The 18,453-nt window shown below is 45.0% G+C and overlaps 1 protein-coding gene across 5 annotated transcripts in view; it reads right to left on the bottom strand.

The window, feature by feature from the left end:
• Window positions 1-18,453, bottom strand: part of VWA3A (von Willebrand factor A domain containing 3A) — a 46,912-nt gene that overhangs the window by 21,553 nt on the left and 6,906 nt on the right. For 4 of the 5 annotated variants that reach the window (XM_083711318.1, XM_083711314.1, XM_083711316.1 and 1 more), the window contains 13 exons: window positions 14,493-14,547; window positions 13,396-13,494; window positions 11,230-11,336; window positions 9,671-9,796; window positions 8,421-8,529; window positions 7,577-7,642; window positions 6,321-6,446; window positions 5,229-5,367; window positions 3,712-3,815; window positions 3,359-3,439; window positions 2,465-2,559; window positions 1,657-1,776; window positions 1,040-1,114 (listed from right to left, as the gene is read on the bottom strand). In XM_083711318.1, the coding sequence (XP_083567444.1) occupies window positions 1,040-1,114; window positions 1,657-1,776; window positions 2,465-2,559; window positions 3,359-3,439; window positions 3,712-3,815; window positions 5,229-5,367; window positions 6,321-6,446; window positions 7,577-7,642; window positions 8,421-8,529; window positions 9,671-9,796; window positions 11,230-11,336; window positions 13,396-13,494; window positions 14,493-14,547 (1,302 nt within the window). The remainder of the gene's footprint in view (window positions 1-1,039; window positions 1,115-1,656; window positions 1,777-2,464; window positions 2,560-3,358; window positions 3,440-3,711; window positions 3,816-5,228; window positions 5,368-6,320; window positions 6,447-7,576; window positions 7,643-8,420; window positions 8,530-9,670; window positions 9,797-11,229; window positions 11,337-13,395; window positions 13,495-14,492; window positions 14,548-18,453) is intronic. The other variant, XM_083711315.1, reaches the window with a different exon arrangement.

Below are 18,453 nucleotides of genomic sequence, written 5' to 3'. Positions count from 1 at the left end.
ATGGTGGGAAAAGTCATTGATTACATATTGTTTGCAGAATACAAACCACAGAAGGAAATACCAATCATATTTGCTGTATTGGTTTCCTTTCCAGACATGGTAGAAATAAGCGTACATTGGCAATTTCTGTCCCCATTTGCATCATAATTCTTCAACATACCTAGGCATGGGAAACCTGTGGCTCTCCAGATGTTGTTAAACTGCAGATCCCATCAGCACCAGCCAGAATGATGCATAGTCAGGGATGATGGGAGCTGAAGCTAAACTTGTGGGAGGCCACAAGTTGTGGGAGGCCACAAGTTCCCAAATCCTATCCTATAAACAGTTTCAGGCATAGCCTGAAAGCAGGGAATTAGGAAGAGGGAGTAAACCCCACTTCCTGTTTTTGAGTGGTGGCAAGGGCAGACTTATATGGGAGAGATGTGCAAACTGATTCCATTTCTGGGATAAGCACATCTCCCCTAAATGAGTCCCTTCTCTAGTTTTATATGAGCTGTGTAAAAATAAGGAGCTCAGCTCATTCATGACTCCCATTGGTCCACAAACCCACTTCCGACCTCGGGAGGAGGTGGTGTTGCGGGCTTCACGCCCCCAACACAGTGCGCGGAGGCTGGCTTCCAGCCCCTGCATGATCAGGGGAATCCTCGGGCAGCGTCATCCTCTGAGCCAGCCAATCAGCTGGCTCAGGGTGTGTGGCTTGCCTCATTTAAGGCAAGCACGGCCTGGGATGCATCAGCAGGGCTCCCCCTGTTGGTGTTAACCCTTCCCAGTCTTCAAGCAAACAGGCTGAAGCCGGATAGTCAGATAGGACCAATGCCTAAGCCAATACCGCTCTTTACCTGTAACCAATAAAGTTGTGGCCAATTTTAGCCCATTAACCTAAAATAATGTTGTTATGTGTCTTTATTCCTACTGGTGGGAGGCGGGAACTCGCCACGCAACTAGATAACCTTAAATGCATGTGAAAATTGGATTGAACAGAGATCACTAACCTAGGGGTTGTACCAGTGAGGCTTCCCTTAAAAGATGTTTTACTTACCTCCAGGCCCTTTGTAGGTTGTCTAGGTGCGAAGGAACCATTTCTGCCTGCCAGGCCTTAACGTCATTTCCAAAGCTGCAAGAAACACAGAGCAAATAACTAAACGCTACTTCACAGCATATCAGCCTGCAACAGAAGATGCTTGAGCAGTTCAGGTTCCAAAAACAGTAGCAATTTTACACCTATCGACATGGTAGTAAGTTGCATTGCACTCAGTGAGACTTACTTCTGAGTAGGCATGTATAGGATTGCGCTCTCAGACACTGAGCTGCAATGGGTGCTTTCTGCTATTTTAAGCCTAAACATTCAGAGGAATAAAAAAATCAGAAGAGGCCTGCTGGATGAACTCAATGGCCCAACTAGTCCAGCATCTTCTTCTCGCAGTTGCCAACCAGATGCTTTTGAGAATCCTGCAAGCAAAAACCAAGCCCAAGAGCACTTTCCACTCCAGCAACTGTTTTTATTCAGAAGCATTCCTGCCCTGAAGGCAAAGCAATAACTATCATGGCTAGTAGCCCATTCATTAATCAGAAGGTTAATTTAGCAAGGATGCCAAATGCTCATGGACAGACCAACCCCCAATAAATGGTTTCAACCATTGCATGGCAGTTACTTACGCTATGATATTGAAGAAATCCTTGCTCGACATCTGCTCCTCGAGTAAAAGTCGCAGGGAATGTTGGATATGAATGATGTACATGGCATTTGTTTTGGAGACATCAATAAGAATGACAATCCTGTATGAGAGACCACCAGCATCAGAGACACAACTTTTAGATCAACGTTTCCCCATTTTTATTGTCTAGAAATTTTGAAGGGAAACTATACTGGCATCAAAGGCCTGGGAGTGGGGTCATAGCTCAGTAGTGCAATTTCTTGAAGATGGGAGTGGAATTGTGCTCAAGGAACATTCTACGTCTACATGTGTGTGAAGCTCTGCTGGAGGGGAAAGGGTAGGGAGACCCTTAATGAAGACTAACTTTTCTGATCCCTAACCATTTTAGGCAATTTGTGCCCTGCTTCCAGTTGCCTTTTAAAAAGCTAAGGAGACAGAGCTTTTAAAAAAGCAGATCCTGAACATGCATACTCACCGAGTGCATGGAAGCATCCATATTTCAAGATAGGGAATGGGAAACTGTGGCCCTCCAGATGCTGTTGGACTACAATTCCCATAAGCCCTGGTGCCATTCTATTGGCTATACTGGGACATTAAAGGGCAGGCAATAAATTTATTAATAATATCTGTTTTTCATTATTTCTTGTACACTGTCATGTGTAGGGTGGCATAGCAATGTTCAGAATACATCTCTCTCTCTCTCTCTCTCTCTCACACACACACACACACACACACAAACACAAACACATGAGGGGCAATTTAGGGCATCATTTTACAAAACTGGACGCGGACAAGCAAAACACTGATACCTCTTCTCACAAACAGTCCCCCAAATTCTTCTACTAGCTGTGGAGAGCCAGTCTACCCGTCTCTCATACATCCTCACCAGTCTGCCAAGCCGTTTCTGTAGATGCAATTCAAAACATAGTTGATGAGAACGGTTACTTGCACATTTCAGACAACTGCTTCAGCAACCGTTCCATTCTTTGAGTACGTTCTTGGCTTCCACTGTATTTCTCACCACAGTTCATGGGCAACATACACCTTTCCCCCCTCCATTCTTAGCTGCCTCAAATAAATTAAAAACTCCCAAAACCAAAATGTAATTAGGATAAGACTTCACTCCAAGCATGATGCCTTGATAATAACTGCTTCCCTTTTCTTTGGATGCCTCTTCCTATAGCAGTCCTGGTGTGTCTTCTGATTCTGTGGTGACTTCCTGACAACCTGCTTACTGAGAGTTCACAGGAACATAGGAAGCTGTCTTATACCAAGCCAGGCCATTGGTTGATCTTGCTCAGTATTGCCTCCCTTGATTGGCAGCAGCTCTCCATGGTTTCACAAAGGAGACATTCCCAGTCCTGCCTGGAGATGTTGGGGAGTGGATCCTGGACCTTCTGCATGCATGGCATGTGATCTGCCATTGAGTCTTACCCTACACTAGTGAGGAGAGTACTGAGCTAGATAAGCCAATGCAATATAAGGTAGCTCCCTACATTCATCTTCAACCTGTGCACAAACTTCACAGAGAGATTAGATGACAACAACTGTTTGTCAAGCCTTCATTCTGATTTGTTTGTGGGGAGATTAGGTGACATGCGCATCTTAGTCAAAACTGCACACAAAAAGAGCAGTTGGCTTAGATTAAACTGGAATGCCATTAACTCTGGCCGTGGGGATTTATGTATAGGTCCTTCAGTCACCTGATAGTCATACAGTATGGGTGGATCAACGTGAATATTTTTAATCGTCCCATCATGCCATTCAAACTGGGTCATTGCTTTCTGAAACAAGGAGAGAGAGAGAGAGGCAGAGAGAGATAAAATTAATCATATGTTCTAGTAACAAGTCTGACAACCAAATCATCAATCCAGTGACAGTTTGCTTCAGGGTGGGCAAAGGATGGAACCTGACGGATGGCAACAGCTAACCTGTGACCCTCTACAACTGTTGTTGGACTACAACGCCCTTCATCTCTGGGCTGTTGGCCATATGGGGTAGGGGGTGTTGGACCACATGGCTTCCAGATTCTAATCTAAAACTCCTCTTTACTTACCTCATGTAATGTGGACGATACCATTTTCCGAATGACAGGCACAAATTCTTCCACAGGGGAGAAAGCATTGGGTGCCAAAACTTGATAAAGGCTTAATTTCCTGGCTGTAACAAACAAGGAACCAAAGAGTAAATGAAAGGCCCGTTCAGGTGGCTCAAGCAGGCTTCATTTCACATGGAACCTTTTGGCCAGGGATGGGGAAATCTCTGGTCCTGAGGCCAAATGCTTCTCTATTTGCCATATGGAACTTCCCACAGCCCTCACAGGCCTTACTTCACAGCCTGAGTATTTTTGCCTGGCTGGGATGTGTCACTGAACTCTGGTCGTGCCTCTTTCTTGCTTGGATGGAAAGGGGCAGGTGAGTGTATACGGAAACTAGTCTACTGTACAAAGGTAACATCTTCATCTGTTGTGCCATTTCCCCGTGACCTTGCCCCACTAATTAATCCACGTGGAAACAGGCAGTTGCAACTAAAATCTCATCCCTGGGCTTCTCTCCAGGTCTACTATTTATCATGGGATACGCATTCATTAAATGATAAAGCATTCATTAAATGACGTGTAGTAGACACAGAGTGCCAATTGGATCCACCAGGTACCTTGCCTCCTCTCTGGCATATCTAACTAAAATCGAAGTCCCTAAACACCGAAGGGCTTTTACTCTGGCTCAATGTCATGCCCTTCCCTCGGTCGTTATTGAAGGCCAATACAGGAAGATTGACTACCCGGAGAGACAATGCCCCTGTGTCTTGGGACAAATAGAAATGGTAGAGCATGTCCTTCTCCAGTGCCTGTATTACCAGTGGCGTAGCGTGGGGGGTGCAGGGGGGGCCGTCCGCACCGGGTGCAACATGGGGGGGGGGGGCGCGCTCGCATTCGATTGCTAAAATCCACGGGTTAGGGGGCGCAAATTACTTGCCTTGCCCCGGGTGCTGACAACCCACGCTACGCCACTGTGTATTACAGAGACATTCGTACTAGCCTGATTCCCCCATTTCTTCATAAGCACCCAGGGCAGACAGGACAATTTTACATCGCCCTGCTGCTCTCGGATACTGATCCTGATGCAATGTATAGTGTTGCTAGGTTATACACAGCAGCACTCGAGATTCGTAGGAGGATGTCCTGTGCCACCAATCAGCTTTAATGAACATACCAGAGTGCTCTGTAAATGAGAGCTAAAGCCTTTATGTATCAACCTTTTGTGCTCCTCCACACCCGCGCAATGTTCCTGACCCTTCTTTTGGATTCTTTTTGCTTCTTTTAAATTCTTATAGACTTTTACATTCACCTTGTGTTTTAATACCTTTTAGCTTTCTAAAGAGCTTTTTAGATATTAAATGCTGGTCTATGACTGTAATAAAGATTTGTTGTTGTTGTTGTTGTGCCATTCATGTTTGCCTTTGGCTCCTCCACCACTGGCAAATGGACCTCAGAACGTTGCCCAGAAGGGAATACGATTTGCAGGCTGAAGAAGGTTTCCCACACCCAACCCTTGCCCTTCCAGTCTACTTTACCTTTTAGTCCATTCGTTTTTAACCATTCAGCCGAGGTTTGGGCTGAAAAGCTTGGGATTTGTATTGCAAGAGGACAATCATGTTTTGGCGGCTTTGGCAGGGAGGTTTCAGAGGGAAGCTTCAAACACTCCATGGAACCCTAAATAAAGATATTTAAAATCTCACCTACAAAATCCTGCATTTCCATTTTGTCTCCTCCAAACGCCCAAAAGCTGGGAACATATTAATGAAACATTTAAAAAGGCATTCTAATCTACTTATCTCTTTTCCTACATTTTTTCTATTGTCCACTCCCTAAGATCAAGGGTAGACAGAACAGTGCCCTCCAGATATTGTAGAAATATAGTCCCAATAAAGAACCACACTCATTAAGAATATGTAGCATTGATCAAAATATCCACATTCAGGGGCAATATGCCTTTTGGTTATTGCAAGTTGCCGGACCACAACAGCAGAAAAGGGCTATTGTGTTTAGGTCTTCTGGGGGTGACAGGCTGGTTTCTGTAAGCCGATGGATGCTGACCTAGACATGCCTTTGGTCTGATCCTGCAGGGTTCTTATGTTCTTAAGCACTAGAATAATTTCCAAAGTTGCACCCCAGCATCTCTCATTGATAAAAAAAAAAGATTAAGCCACAATACATACAGCAAACAGACCACTTGTTCTCAACTGTGTGGAATATTTTTAAAAGGCACTAACAACCTCGCCTTGGCCTCTCAAAATCCCAAGCTGACACCTTCCACAAAACTTTGAAACAAAAGAACTTTTTTAAAGGGCTTTACAAATATAGGTAAAAGAAAGGTTTAGATTGTGAGGCTGAGGACATAGACTGTCTTATCATTGACAATCGTAAGCCGCCATCCATGAGACTTTTTTGGCTGAAGCGAGGGATATGCCTGCTGTTTTTAAGATAATAAAATAAAAAGAGTAGAGAGCTCTAATTTGACTCAGGACTCATCAGAATTATTTACATAATGGTATCATTACAATACGTTTCTCTGTGGCTGAACACTAATTAGATGTCCAGCAGCTTTTTTAGATCTACTGGTCTTTTAAAATAAAACAGCCAATTAAATGAGATCAGGTACTTACTTGTTTCATTACGTTAAAAAGTGTGTCACCCATCCTCCCCTGGTAGATTTCACTTATGATGTTGAGCAACTCCTTGGCCTTTTGGCGTTCAAGAAGGATCAGTTGAATATCAGTGCTGTCACAATTCTGATCACGCAACAGAATTAAAAAGCCAATCAGATTTATTCTTCATTGCTCGCGGGTATACTGGCTTAGCAACCTTTTATTATTATTTATTTAAAGCATTTTTCTTTTCTTTATTGTTGATAAAATCCCCTAGCAGTTAACAGACACAGGAAATTCTGACTAAGAGGTTAATTTTAAAAAGGCAGCATATAAAGTGATGAACACTAAAAAAGACGCTAAAATTCTGCAAGCAGCAGCTGTAAAATAAAGGTGGAGGAAACAGTGAACCAAAAACGAATTACTGAAAGCCTGGCAACCTTTAATGCAATCAGCCCCCAATTATCTGAAAGAGGACCTTCTTCGTTATAGACAAACCCAGAGATTAAGATCAGTGGAAGAGGTCCTCTTAGAGACTGGGTGGAGATGGTGGCTTATGAAGTAGCCTCAGACTTCACAAATTGTATTTAGTTATACATTAAAGGTAAAGGTAAAGGGACCCCTGACCATTAGGTCCAGTCATGGCCGACTCTGGGGTTGCAGTGCTCATCTCGCTTTACTGGCCGAGGGAGCTGGCGTACAGCTTCCAGGTCATGTTGCCAGCATGACTAAGAAGCTTCTGGCAAATGAGAGAAGCACAAGGAAACACATTTACCTTCCTGCCGGAGCGGTACCTATTTATCTACTTGCACTTTGATGTGCTTTCAAACTGCTAGGTTGGCAGGAGCAGGGACCCAGCAATGGGAGCTCACCCCATCGCAGGGATTCCAACCGCTGACCTTTTGATCGGCAAGTCCTAGGCTCAGTGGTTTAACCCACAGCGCCACCCACAGCATCCTCAGTTATACATTAACACTTATTTATATAGCACCATCAATGTACTTGTCTCAACTGCTTTTCAAGCCATCCAAGTTGGTTGTCATCACCGCCCCCCATGGGAGCATCTGCTCACCTGGCACAAGGGCTTGGGGGCTGCAACCCCATGCCTATTTAAGGGGATATCCAGGTACAGGCCACCCTCTTGGCACTCTTATGAGCTCATAAAGAAGTTTCCTGTCCACTTCTACAACCTTATGAGCGGGCAAGGCAATCACCAAGCGCTTTGCTAACAACGTTTTAAAATAGTGCAGTTGTCCGAGTGAGGAGTGACCTACCTCTCTCTTTGAGGAGTAACAGTGATAATAGCCTCCCACATCTTCTGCTATGCTTCTTACCACACCCTGCATAGATCGCATTGAAGAAAATGGTTGAGCACAGAACGGCTGCATAAATACCCATATTCACTAAACCTAGGGTTGCCATACGTCTGGACATTCAACCCTTTTAAAGAGTGTCCGCGCGGAAAGCACTGAAAGGTCTGGGAAATGGCAGCCCCCCAAAAGCTCAACTAACAGACAATGAGGGGGGGGGGTGTTTCTTTGTTGTTGCTTACCTAACTATGGCATCAAAAACAGCCCTGCACTTGTAGGCATAACCACATAACTAACATAATGTGTAGCTGGGTCCTTCAGTAAGCATCAAGTAGTGAAATATTTTTACCAAGCACAAAGAAGGAACACAGAAAGTTGTCTTATACTAGATGAAATTTGCCGCCTAGCTCAGTCTTGTCTCCAATTTTGCCTAAGACACACATTTTTTTGCAAAGCAATTTCCCCTTATGCAATGTTTTTTTTTAAACACAATATCCACCGATATGTGCATTTTCCAGCACACTAGTATATGCATTTTTGTACACATTTCTTGGTTGAAGAGATGCACTGAACTGCGCTTTGATTCGCATATTGCTTTGGGAAGTGTGAATTAAGGAGGTTGGCCTATAAAAATGAACTGACTTGAATTTCTCCCTCCTTCACAGCTAGAGAGCTTCTACCATGTCAGCTGTGCTTCCCTGGTCCTTTTAAGTAGAGACAGACCAACCAGAGGCTGAACCTGAGACCGTCTTGACTCAAAGCATACACATTGCCCTAGAGCTGCACTACCCTCCCCAGACAAACTTACAGGAGGAACTTGATTGCTACAGTCATATGTGACAGTGTGGACCAACAGCTTTCTCCCCACGGTACATTCCTGGATATACTCAGACAATATTTCCGAGGCTTGATCTGGGCTGGTTTGGGAAGGGTGTGGGGAGGAAAAACACACACATGAATATCAAACACAAGATGGATCCCTACAAAAGGTATGAAGAACCTGTGGCCCTCCAGATACAGATACTGATACAGTTCACATCATCGCCCCTGAGAACATTGGCCATGTTGGCTGGGGCTCATGGAAGCTGCGTACACACTCAACCAGGCACCCCCAAACTCGGCCCTCCAGATGTTTTGGGACTACAATTCCCATCATCCCTGACCACTGGTCCTGTTAGCTAGGGATGATGGGAGTTGTAGTCCGAAAACATCTGGAGGGCTGAGTTTGGGGGTGCCTGCACTAAACATTTAAAGCTCCCCCGCAAAGGATTATGGGACCTGTAATTTGAGTTCCTCTCTGTGGAGGAAGTAACTATGAGGAATAAATGACAGTTCCCAAGATTCTTGGGGACATGCGGATATATGCTATAAAACAGGGGTCAGCAAACTTTTTCAGGGCTGGTCCACTGTCCCTCAGACCCTGTGGGGAGACGGACTATATTTTTTGGGGGGGGATGAACGAATTCCTATGTCCCACAAATAACCCAGAGATGCATTTTAAATAAAAGCACACATTCTACTCATGTAAAAACACGCTGATTCCCGGTCCGTCCGCGGGCTGGATTTAGAAGGCGATTGGGCCAGATCTGGCCCCCGGGCCTTATTTTGCCTACCCATGCTATAAAAGGTAAAAAGGTACTTTTAAGCTTTAAGTGTATGGCATGTATGAATCCAGAGTCCATCAACAGCTGGAGAACCACATTCTCTATCCCAGTCCTGCAATATTTGGGGCTTTTAGACTTAAGAAGAAGAAGAGGAGGAGAGTGGGAAAAGTAATAGAATTGTACATGATGTGGGGACAGTGTAAAGAGAGACATGTTCCTCCCTTACTAGAACTGAGTACAGGAATTTAAATAATACAGGTGAAAAAGCAAAGTGGTGCTAAGGAAATTGCTCCATCAGAGCATTTCTGCCTGATGGAATGCTCTTCCCTCCCCACCCACCCCTGAAATGAATGCAACAAATCCATTCATTTCAGTGGGTCTACTCTGAACAGGACTCACATTGGATACAGCCTAAAAGACAGTGTCTTGCCATGTATTCAGACAGATGACCTACCAGCTTCCTACCACAATCACCAGTGAATTCAGTTCCTTTACTGTAAGGGCTTTCTTCAATGCTTTGAGCAAATTGCAGCCGCCGCTGGGTTTGAGATTTAGCACCCATTGCCTTGCTTCATCTAAACTAAAGGGGAAAAACAATCATTTGAAAGTGGAATCTATTGTACATCAATTAGATACTAGCAAAAGAGGTATGGTAGGCAGGCAAGATGAAATAAACGGGCAACACGCAATGCCCCCAGGGTGCACATCACATCCCCAGGACAGGCACCAGCCATGCCCCCGTCTGTTCTCCACTCCGGGGGCTGCAGCATGTTGCTCCGCCACTGTTGTGAACGACCACCTCAGAGGCCTTTCTGGCTAAAAGGCAGCATAGAAATAAACACTAATAACAACAGTGTTGGTCTTTGAAAGGCCTTTCAATTAGGAAGGACAAAACTCTCCCCCCTCCCAACATAAACTTATGAAATTTTCAGCCACAAAGAATGTTGCTGATCAATGGTCTGTACGGCTTGAAAATTCATGGAAGTGATGTCATCTCTAAAGCTGTCACCACAGTTAAGTGGAACCTTCATGTCATGTAGCTCAGTGGCAGAGGATGTCTGTTTTGTGTGCAGAAGATTCCAGGTTCTATTCCTTGCTAAATATAATTGTTTAATTGTACACTGAAATGGAGAATGCCAGTATGCATGTTGCTGAAAGGGTTGGAAAATTTCACTGAAGGATACTTAGGCTGCTGATCCCTGGTTTAACCTTAGAACAGGTGGTTGAGATATTCAATTGCAAATCTCCATTTTGAAAGGGAGTTGCCTTTACCTTTTCCCAGGCACAGTGAGAGGAAAGATGTGATAATGAAGCCTCTCCCAGAGCTGCATAGCCTTAGGCTGGATGAAGCCTAACGTAAGCTATGGGAGAGACAGAGCTTTGATTTTTGCTCTGATCGTAATTATGCTATCTAAGAAGAAGAATCTATGTTTGGACAAGTATATGCTCTGTACAACTTTCTCGCTGTATCATTGATGTTTTTGTACCTGTTTGAAGAAGTTCTGGTTAGTAAAGCTTTGAATCATAATTATGGGTCTGGACAACTTTTATTTCAAAAGGAGTCAGCTTTTATGCATCCAATTGCTTCATGCTGCACCATATTAATATCTGCAATATTCCTAGCAGTTAGTGGAGATAGCTTCAGAATAGGATTAGACAAATGCATGGAGGGTGAAAGGCTATTAATGGTTATAAGTGACAATGTTCTCCCTCCACTGCTCTTGAATGCCAATTGCTGGGTATCATAAATGGGGAGAGTGTACTGTTGTACGCAGGCTTCCTATAGGCATCTGGTGCAAGATGCTAGACTAGATGGGCCTCTGGCAGGATCCAATAGGGCTCTTTTTATGTTCCTACTAAAGGAACCCAGAGTGGCATACAGCACAATCATAAACCCATACAGTATAAGAAGAACAACTAGCAACCATTATCTGAACAAAAAACAGTATATAATATAACCAAGACCAACACACACACACACACAAATGCTTTAGAGCCAAGCAACTCACTTACACCTTCTCGTCGATAAATCTTGGCTTCTCCCAAAGTAATGAAATATTGGTACCAAATGAAAGGAAGTATAACTTCTTCATGTAAAGCAGCTGCTCATCTATTACAGACTTAAGCAGAAAACAAAAGGCAGCAATTAGATGCTTGCCAAGGTATATGGCAAGCCTAAATCAAGCTCTACACCAAGCTGAGTATTGAAGTTGTCTTATTTCTTTTCCTACATTCATATCCTGTCATCATAGAACCCAAGAGAACACCCATATGGCTCTGAAATGGTCACCCACCCAGACACAGACCAAACAGACTTTTACATTGATGGTAGGTTACATGCCTTCAGGCCAGCTCTCTCCAAAATAGTGCCTTCCAGATGTTCTAGGTTACAAGTCCATCAACCCCAGCCAGCACTAGTGCCGATGGAATTTTAAAGCCAAAACATCTGGAGAGCACCAGGCTGGTGAAGACCATACCCTGGCACTAACATATTTTGTTTATGACATCTCCATACACTGAAAATGAGTAAAACCTATGAACAGTGACCAATGCCAATCCCTTTTCCTCTCCTCCCTCTGCTAGCTTTTCTGCTCCGCTTTAGTTTGCCCTCTTTTGTTTTTATGGTTGCATTTGATATAAAAAGGAAAAAGTCAAGAAAAATGTTAGTACTTGAAGGCAAAAAGATTATCAGGGATGCCCCCTGAAGAAGACTTTGAATTCTTAACTCCAACCCTTCTTCCCCACAGATCAGCTTGTCCTGTTGTCATTTTCTGGTTGGGAAAATAAAAAAGGGAAGGGAAAAATTCTTTGGTGTTAAGCCTGAATGAAATTAATCTCTGTCTACTCCCAAACACAACAGCTACAGTTGCTGAACAGAATTCTGTATCCTAGAAGAAGCTGCCTGCTGTCTGACAACAAGAAACAAACTAATAAATATATCAACTGAAGACTGGAAATACTGAATGAGAAGTGACTGAAAATTAAACATACTGCATTCGAGAAGTTCGTTAACGGAGCCATACACAACTACAACCAGAAAATAAGAAAGATGCTAAATTTAAATTCATGTTAAATTTGTCTGATCATGATTGTGAAACTTTTTTTTTTTTTACTATAGGAGTTACCGGCATATAGATTGAGTTCAGTCTCACCAAGAATTACTGTATTTTTTGACCCATAGGGCACACCTAGGTTTTTTTGGGGGGGGGATAAAGAAAAAAAATATTTCCCCCCCCCAGGCGCGGGGCTGGGGCGGGGGAAGCCCGAGCTTCCCCCAACCCCAGCCCCCAGAACAGGCTGCTATCCGCAAGCCTGGGGAGACCGACGGGAACTCCCGCCGGTCTCCCCAGGCTTACAGATATCTGCCTGAAGCCTGGGGTATACTGCTCAGCGCTCCCCGGGTTTCGGGCTGCAGGCTGCTGTCCGCAAGCCTGGGGAGCCCGACGAGAAGTCGCACAGGGCTCCCAAGGCTTGCGGAGAGCTGCCCAAAGCCTGGGGTGCACTCCGCTGCGCTCCCCGGATTTCGGGCTGCAGGCTGCTGTCCTCAAGCCTTGGGTGCCCGGTGCGACTTCCCGCCAGGCTCCCAAGGCTTGCGGATAGCTTCCTGAAGCCTGCGGATATGCTTGCGGATAGCTTCCTGAAGCCTGGAGAGCAAGAGGGGTCAGTGCGCACCGACCCCTCTCGCTCTCCAGGCTTCAGCGAAAGCCTGCATTCGCCCCATAGGACGCACACAAATTTCCCCTTCATTTGTGGAAGGGAAAAAGTGCGTCCTACAGGGTGAGAAATACAATACCTCTCAAAAAATTCACCACTACCCATTTCAATTCCCAATGGTAATTGTCATGACTAGTTTGGGTTGATTAATTTCAATGGTTATATAAAACTAAGTTCTCCTCATCCATTAGGATTAATGAACGTAAGTTAGTAATGTCCATTTATTTCAATGGGTCTACTAAAACTCATTTGAATGCAGTACGACTATATATTTCCCTACTCAGGCCTCAAAGATACAGGCTGATAGAAATGTGAAGGAAATTAGACGAAAAGGCCGTGACTTGCCCAAGGCTTCCTACAGAGCATCATAGCCAATTGAACTCACATTTCGCCAGCCCAAAATGCTACCCACAAGTACATCATCATCTCTGATATTAAGTTAGTGAGTGCTTCAATAACATTTACCAGAAGATCTCTTTGGAAATCCTGCAGTCTCGGTCCACAACTTACATCTGATGTGTCAATCAGAACTCCAACTTTATCCCCACGGATCATACCAAATATCTGGTAGGGGGAGAAAAAACAAAACAAAAGGAATGTTAAGGGGCGGCTCCCAGTGGTTCAGTGCCAGGAGTGAACCAACAGAGTGCAACCTGCTCCCAAAGGAAGGGTGCTCCCATTGGGATAGTGCATTTTTGGGATCACATGGGTTGAGGTTTCACACACAAGGGGTTCCCAAACACACATGTCTATTAGACCCCATGTTAACAGGGTACTGTTTTGAAGGGAAATATAATAAGAATGGAAACCATTAACAGTTTTTAGGAGAGAGGAAATTGCTCAAAAGACTTCGAGACTGCGAGAAGCCAAGTTACAGGGAACCAGGCAAAGGGCCTTCTCGGTAGTGGCTCCCGCCCTGTGGAACGCCCTCCCACCAGATGTCAAAGAGAAAAACAACTACCAGACTTTTAGAAGACATCTGAAGGCAGCCTTGTTTAGGGAAGCTTTTAATGTTTAATAGGTTATTGTATTTTAATATTCCATTGGAAGCCACCCAGAGTGGCTGGGGAAACCCAGCCAGATGGGTGGGGTATAAATAATAGAATATCATTATCATTATCATTATCATTATCATTATCATTCCAATGATGTACAAATGCCTCTAGTCAAGCAAGTTGTCAAGATCCAGGCTGAAATCTTTTGCTTTGCATTTCCTCTTGGCTGAAACTACAGAGACCAAAATGATCTACAGGAGCTGCTGCTGCTCCTCCCTGCCCCTTGCTGGTCAGACTACAAATTTGCTAGTGCCACTTGCCACATCTTCATTTTTGTGACGCATAAACAGTGTCCTTTAGGTTAGGGGTAAGGAACCTGTTCCCCATCAGATATTGCCGGTTCTTCTCTTCCTCCATCCATGACCATTGGCTGTGTTGTCGGAGGCTGATGGGAGTTGGAGTCCAGCATGGCCTGTGGTCATGGACGATGGGAGATAGAGATCAGCAATATCTGGAGAGCCACAAGACCCTCACCACAGCTTTAAGTGAACAAATTGTACACAGTACCTTCCTGCTATCCTGCAGCAGCCACTCAATGCGTCTGTCATAGAGAGCAATAGTTCTGTGGTTGGGTGGGTGGGTGGGAAACAGAAGCAATGAAGTTAGTGCATTAAAAATTATAAGATATTGCAATGGTGTTAAGAGATAAATTTCCGCCTTTCTTATTCTAAATTCAAGTGGGAGAACATAAGATAGGGTTACCAGACGTCCCTGGTTCCCGGGGACAGTCCCCAGATTTGCAAATCTGTCCCCGGACAAATTCTGTCCCCAGATTTGCAACTCTGTCTCTGGGAAACGTGGCAGCAGCAGCCTCAGCAGCCCAGAGCCAGCCTGGTAGCACAGTTGGCTCTGGCTGGCTTCAGGAGCTATTCGCTGCCACTGGCCAGTGCACAAACCGGGGAGACCACCTTCTGCACAGGAACAAGTCAAAGTGCTGTGGACTCACAGCTTAGAGTTGTGAGCACTGGATTCACTCCAACAAGAAGACAGTCGTCGCACAGCAGAGTATAGCAGAGTCTAGCAGAGCATAAACGACTCGGAGAGCAGCTCTGTAGAATTTCTTTCTTCTATCTACAACTATTATACATCTATATACAGAGCTTAATGAGGTCTAAGCATAAATGAATGCTGCACTACACTGAGTGTCTGCAGCTGCTCTTAGCAGCAACCTTATCTATACACACGATCTCTAACACTCAGTCTCTTTCTCTCCCCCCAACACACACACTCACTGACTGACTGACTCTTTGATGTGGTGCTGGAGCTGAATAAGTAGAGAGTAGAAAACCGCTCCTCCTCTCTGGAGAATCAGGAGATTCTTGGATATGGGAGGGGTGAAATCTCCTCAATCCTTCCCCTGAACTTGAACTTCCTGACCTAATTTTTCGAATTGTATTTTAACTGTTTTAATAGTGACGCTTTCTAACTGGCTTGCCTTAGCGTATATTTTAGGTACAGGTGTTTTCAAATGCTCTGACTGGTTTGTTTTATTGTGCGACCTTATTCTATTTGGGTTTTATAAATTGATTCTGTACTTGTAAATCACCCAGGCTGTGTACACACTAAACCTTTAAAGCATATTCAAAACACTTCCTTTCTCTCAAAGGAAACTGTGGTTTCTCCCTCACAGAGTTACAATTCCCAGCAAGACTTAACAAACTACAGTGCCCAGAATTCTTTCCCAGAAACCTTCTTTTGTGTGCACTGTTGAGATTTCATTTCCCTCCCACCTTTCCTGTTATTGGTGCCTTCTGTTTGGTTTCTTTAGTTGTCCATCTAGCCCAATATTGTCAATTGGCAACGGCTCTCACATTGTTTTCATTTGTGACCCAAGACCAGAGGCCATATCATTAACTTTCTTTTTTTTAAAACCCCCACAGTTGGCTGGCAAAAAAGCTGCTTAATTAATTAAAGACACAAACCCTTCACAAAAGGGATCAACAATGTACGTGCATGCATTTTAATTGATGGCAATTTGGAAATAAAGCATAATGAAATGAATCGAGAGACAGAGGGGTCAGCTGCAGAAACAAGGCAGGTCATCTCGCTCAATTTACTCACTGAGGATAAATTTAATTCCACCTTGGCAGGGTCACTGTTTGGAAATAAAGATATATTGACACCAAAAGTAAGATAGCGCTTAGTAAAATGTATTAGAGATCAGGGCCGTTCTGATTTTATCCTTGCAAATAATAATTTTACAACCATTTCTAGAAAACTCAGCATTCTTTCATGAGCCCCACAAGGTTGTCAAGACTGGGCTTGAGTTGGCTTGCTCTGATGGAAGAGGAGGAGGAGGAAGAAGAAGAAGAAACAGGGCTGAATTGTGAGAGTCTAAGGCAGTGGCGTAGCGTGGGTTGTCAGCACCCGGGGCAAGGCAAGTAATTTGCGCCCCCTAACCCCTAACCTGCCGCCGCTGCCAGCTCCTTCTTGCTGCTGCCTGGTCTGGTCTGGTGTGGTTCTCTCCCGCGCTCAGCACTGCGCTGGGCGGCCGCTGCACTGTCCCTGCCCCAGATAGTCCCTCGCTCTCTCTCCCCACCGCACGCCTGGCACCCACCCCCTCCACAGTGGGCGGCGACATGGCGGCTCAGATCGGATTCGCACAGCCAGCACTGCAGTGAGAGTGAGTGAGCCAGGTAGGGGCAGAGAGCTGCGAGTGCGAGTGCGCCCCCCCCCCCGATGTTGTGCCTGGTGCGGACGGACCCCCTGCACCCCCACGCTACGCCACTGGTCTAAGGTAAGGGTTAATGCCCTTTCCACCTTGACTTCAGTCACTTCAGGGATGCTGGCTCTCCCCTCTGACCTTCCTGAGAAGTGGGAAGCCTCAGCGAAGGATCGGGAGGTCTCTAATCAGCCAATGAGGGAGACCAAATAGGAGGCAGCAGTGAGTGATCAGGAGTCTGTGCAGGAGAGTGCAGTCTTGTCACCTAGAACTGCCACTGCAGATGAGAGCAGGCCCGCCCACCCTAACAGAGTGCACACTTACAATCCTGATATTCCCATAAGGCATGAGAGACTCACAAGTGAGTGTGCTATGCCTTGTCTGTAAAAGCTTGGCAGGAGGGTGGGAGAGATTTGTTGGGACATCTTCGATGCTTCTGCCCAGTTCTGAACTTCTTGCCCAGGTACTGAACTCCTGGATCATGACTCTTGAGCACTGTATCTGCTGCTGAGCCTGTACCATTACTTGCCTAAATAAATATCTATTTCTTACTTCCAGTTAAGAGCTTCTGTCTGCATGTGCTGGGCTCATTCACCATAAATTAGTCCAAAACGAGCTTTTTGTTTTATTCAAAGCTAACTGCGGCCCTCAAAGTTTATCGTTACGACTTGTTAAAATGTAATTGTTTAGAAAACAGAACACTCTCCCTTCCTGCGGTTTCTAGCCACAGGAATTCAACAGCATACTGCTTCTGACTATGGAGGGAGAGTCTAGGCATTGTGGCTAGTAGCCACTGATCGTCTTTTCCCCCTGTGAATATTTCTAAACCTCTTTTTAAAGCCATCCAAGTTAAGACCATCACTGCCTCTCATGGAAGCTCAGAGAACAACAACACATTCCCCTTGCTCAGAGAAAGGTCTATAAAGGGGAAGGAAACTGTGGATCAGACTCCTTGCCCATTTAATCTCGTGTTCTCTGCTCTGAATGGGCACCAGCTCTCTGGGTTCTCAGTCAGAGAATGCCTTTCCGGCTATCTGATTCTTTTATCTGGAAATGCCTGGGGATTGGAGCTGGGACCTTCTGCCAGGAGCAGATTTAGGGGAGAACTGTTAAGAATTTCCATTCCACCTTAAGGAGCAGACGTGTGGAACTGTTGCGTGTCACATGTCTGTTTACATTCCAGCACAGCTTGCTGGGAACTTCTGTTGTGTGTAATGCTTTTGTTTTTCCCCAGTCTCTCTGAGAAGACAAACAGAGAGAGACGACATGTTTCCTTGTCCTGATTTATGATTAATAAATCTGTAGTTGTAGTATGCTTTCACAAGCCTCATGCCTATTCTGTGTGCGCAGTTTGATCTGCTGATAGTGTGCCCTGGCTTTGAAGCCCGGGTCGCTGATTTACGCTGGAGCAGAGGCCGATGGGTCTTTGCAGCGGGATGGCTGGAAGGAGACAGCCCAGCTAGGGCTAGCCAGCTGGCCTTGCAGCCCTCTGCATGTTGACAATAACAACTGGTTTGGTTGCACTGGGCACAGAGCCTTGAGGTGCTGCAACAATGATTCAGAATGGAAGGCGAGAGGGGGAGGGGGTTGAATTTCAGCATTGCACATTGCATAGGTAAAATTTGAGGCCACAAGGTCTGCCACTGCTTCTACATTCCAGTTGGAGGAGTTAGCACTATCCCAATATGGATGTTGCATGGTATGGAAGGTTATGTCGATTTCATCTCTCTGTTCCTCATTTTTCCTATCTTAAATTCAGTTCTCCACATTTTCTGCAGCAATTTGCATTTTTTAAAAAAATATTGA

This window comes from Podarcis gaigeae, assembly GCF_964106915.1.
Source record: "Podarcis gaigeae genome assembly, chromosome: 14".
Taxonomy (NCBI): domain Eukaryota; kingdom Metazoa; phylum Chordata; class Lepidosauria; order Squamata; family Lacertidae; genus Podarcis; species Podarcis gaigeae.
This window is presented reverse-complemented; position numbering and strand designations above follow the sequence as displayed.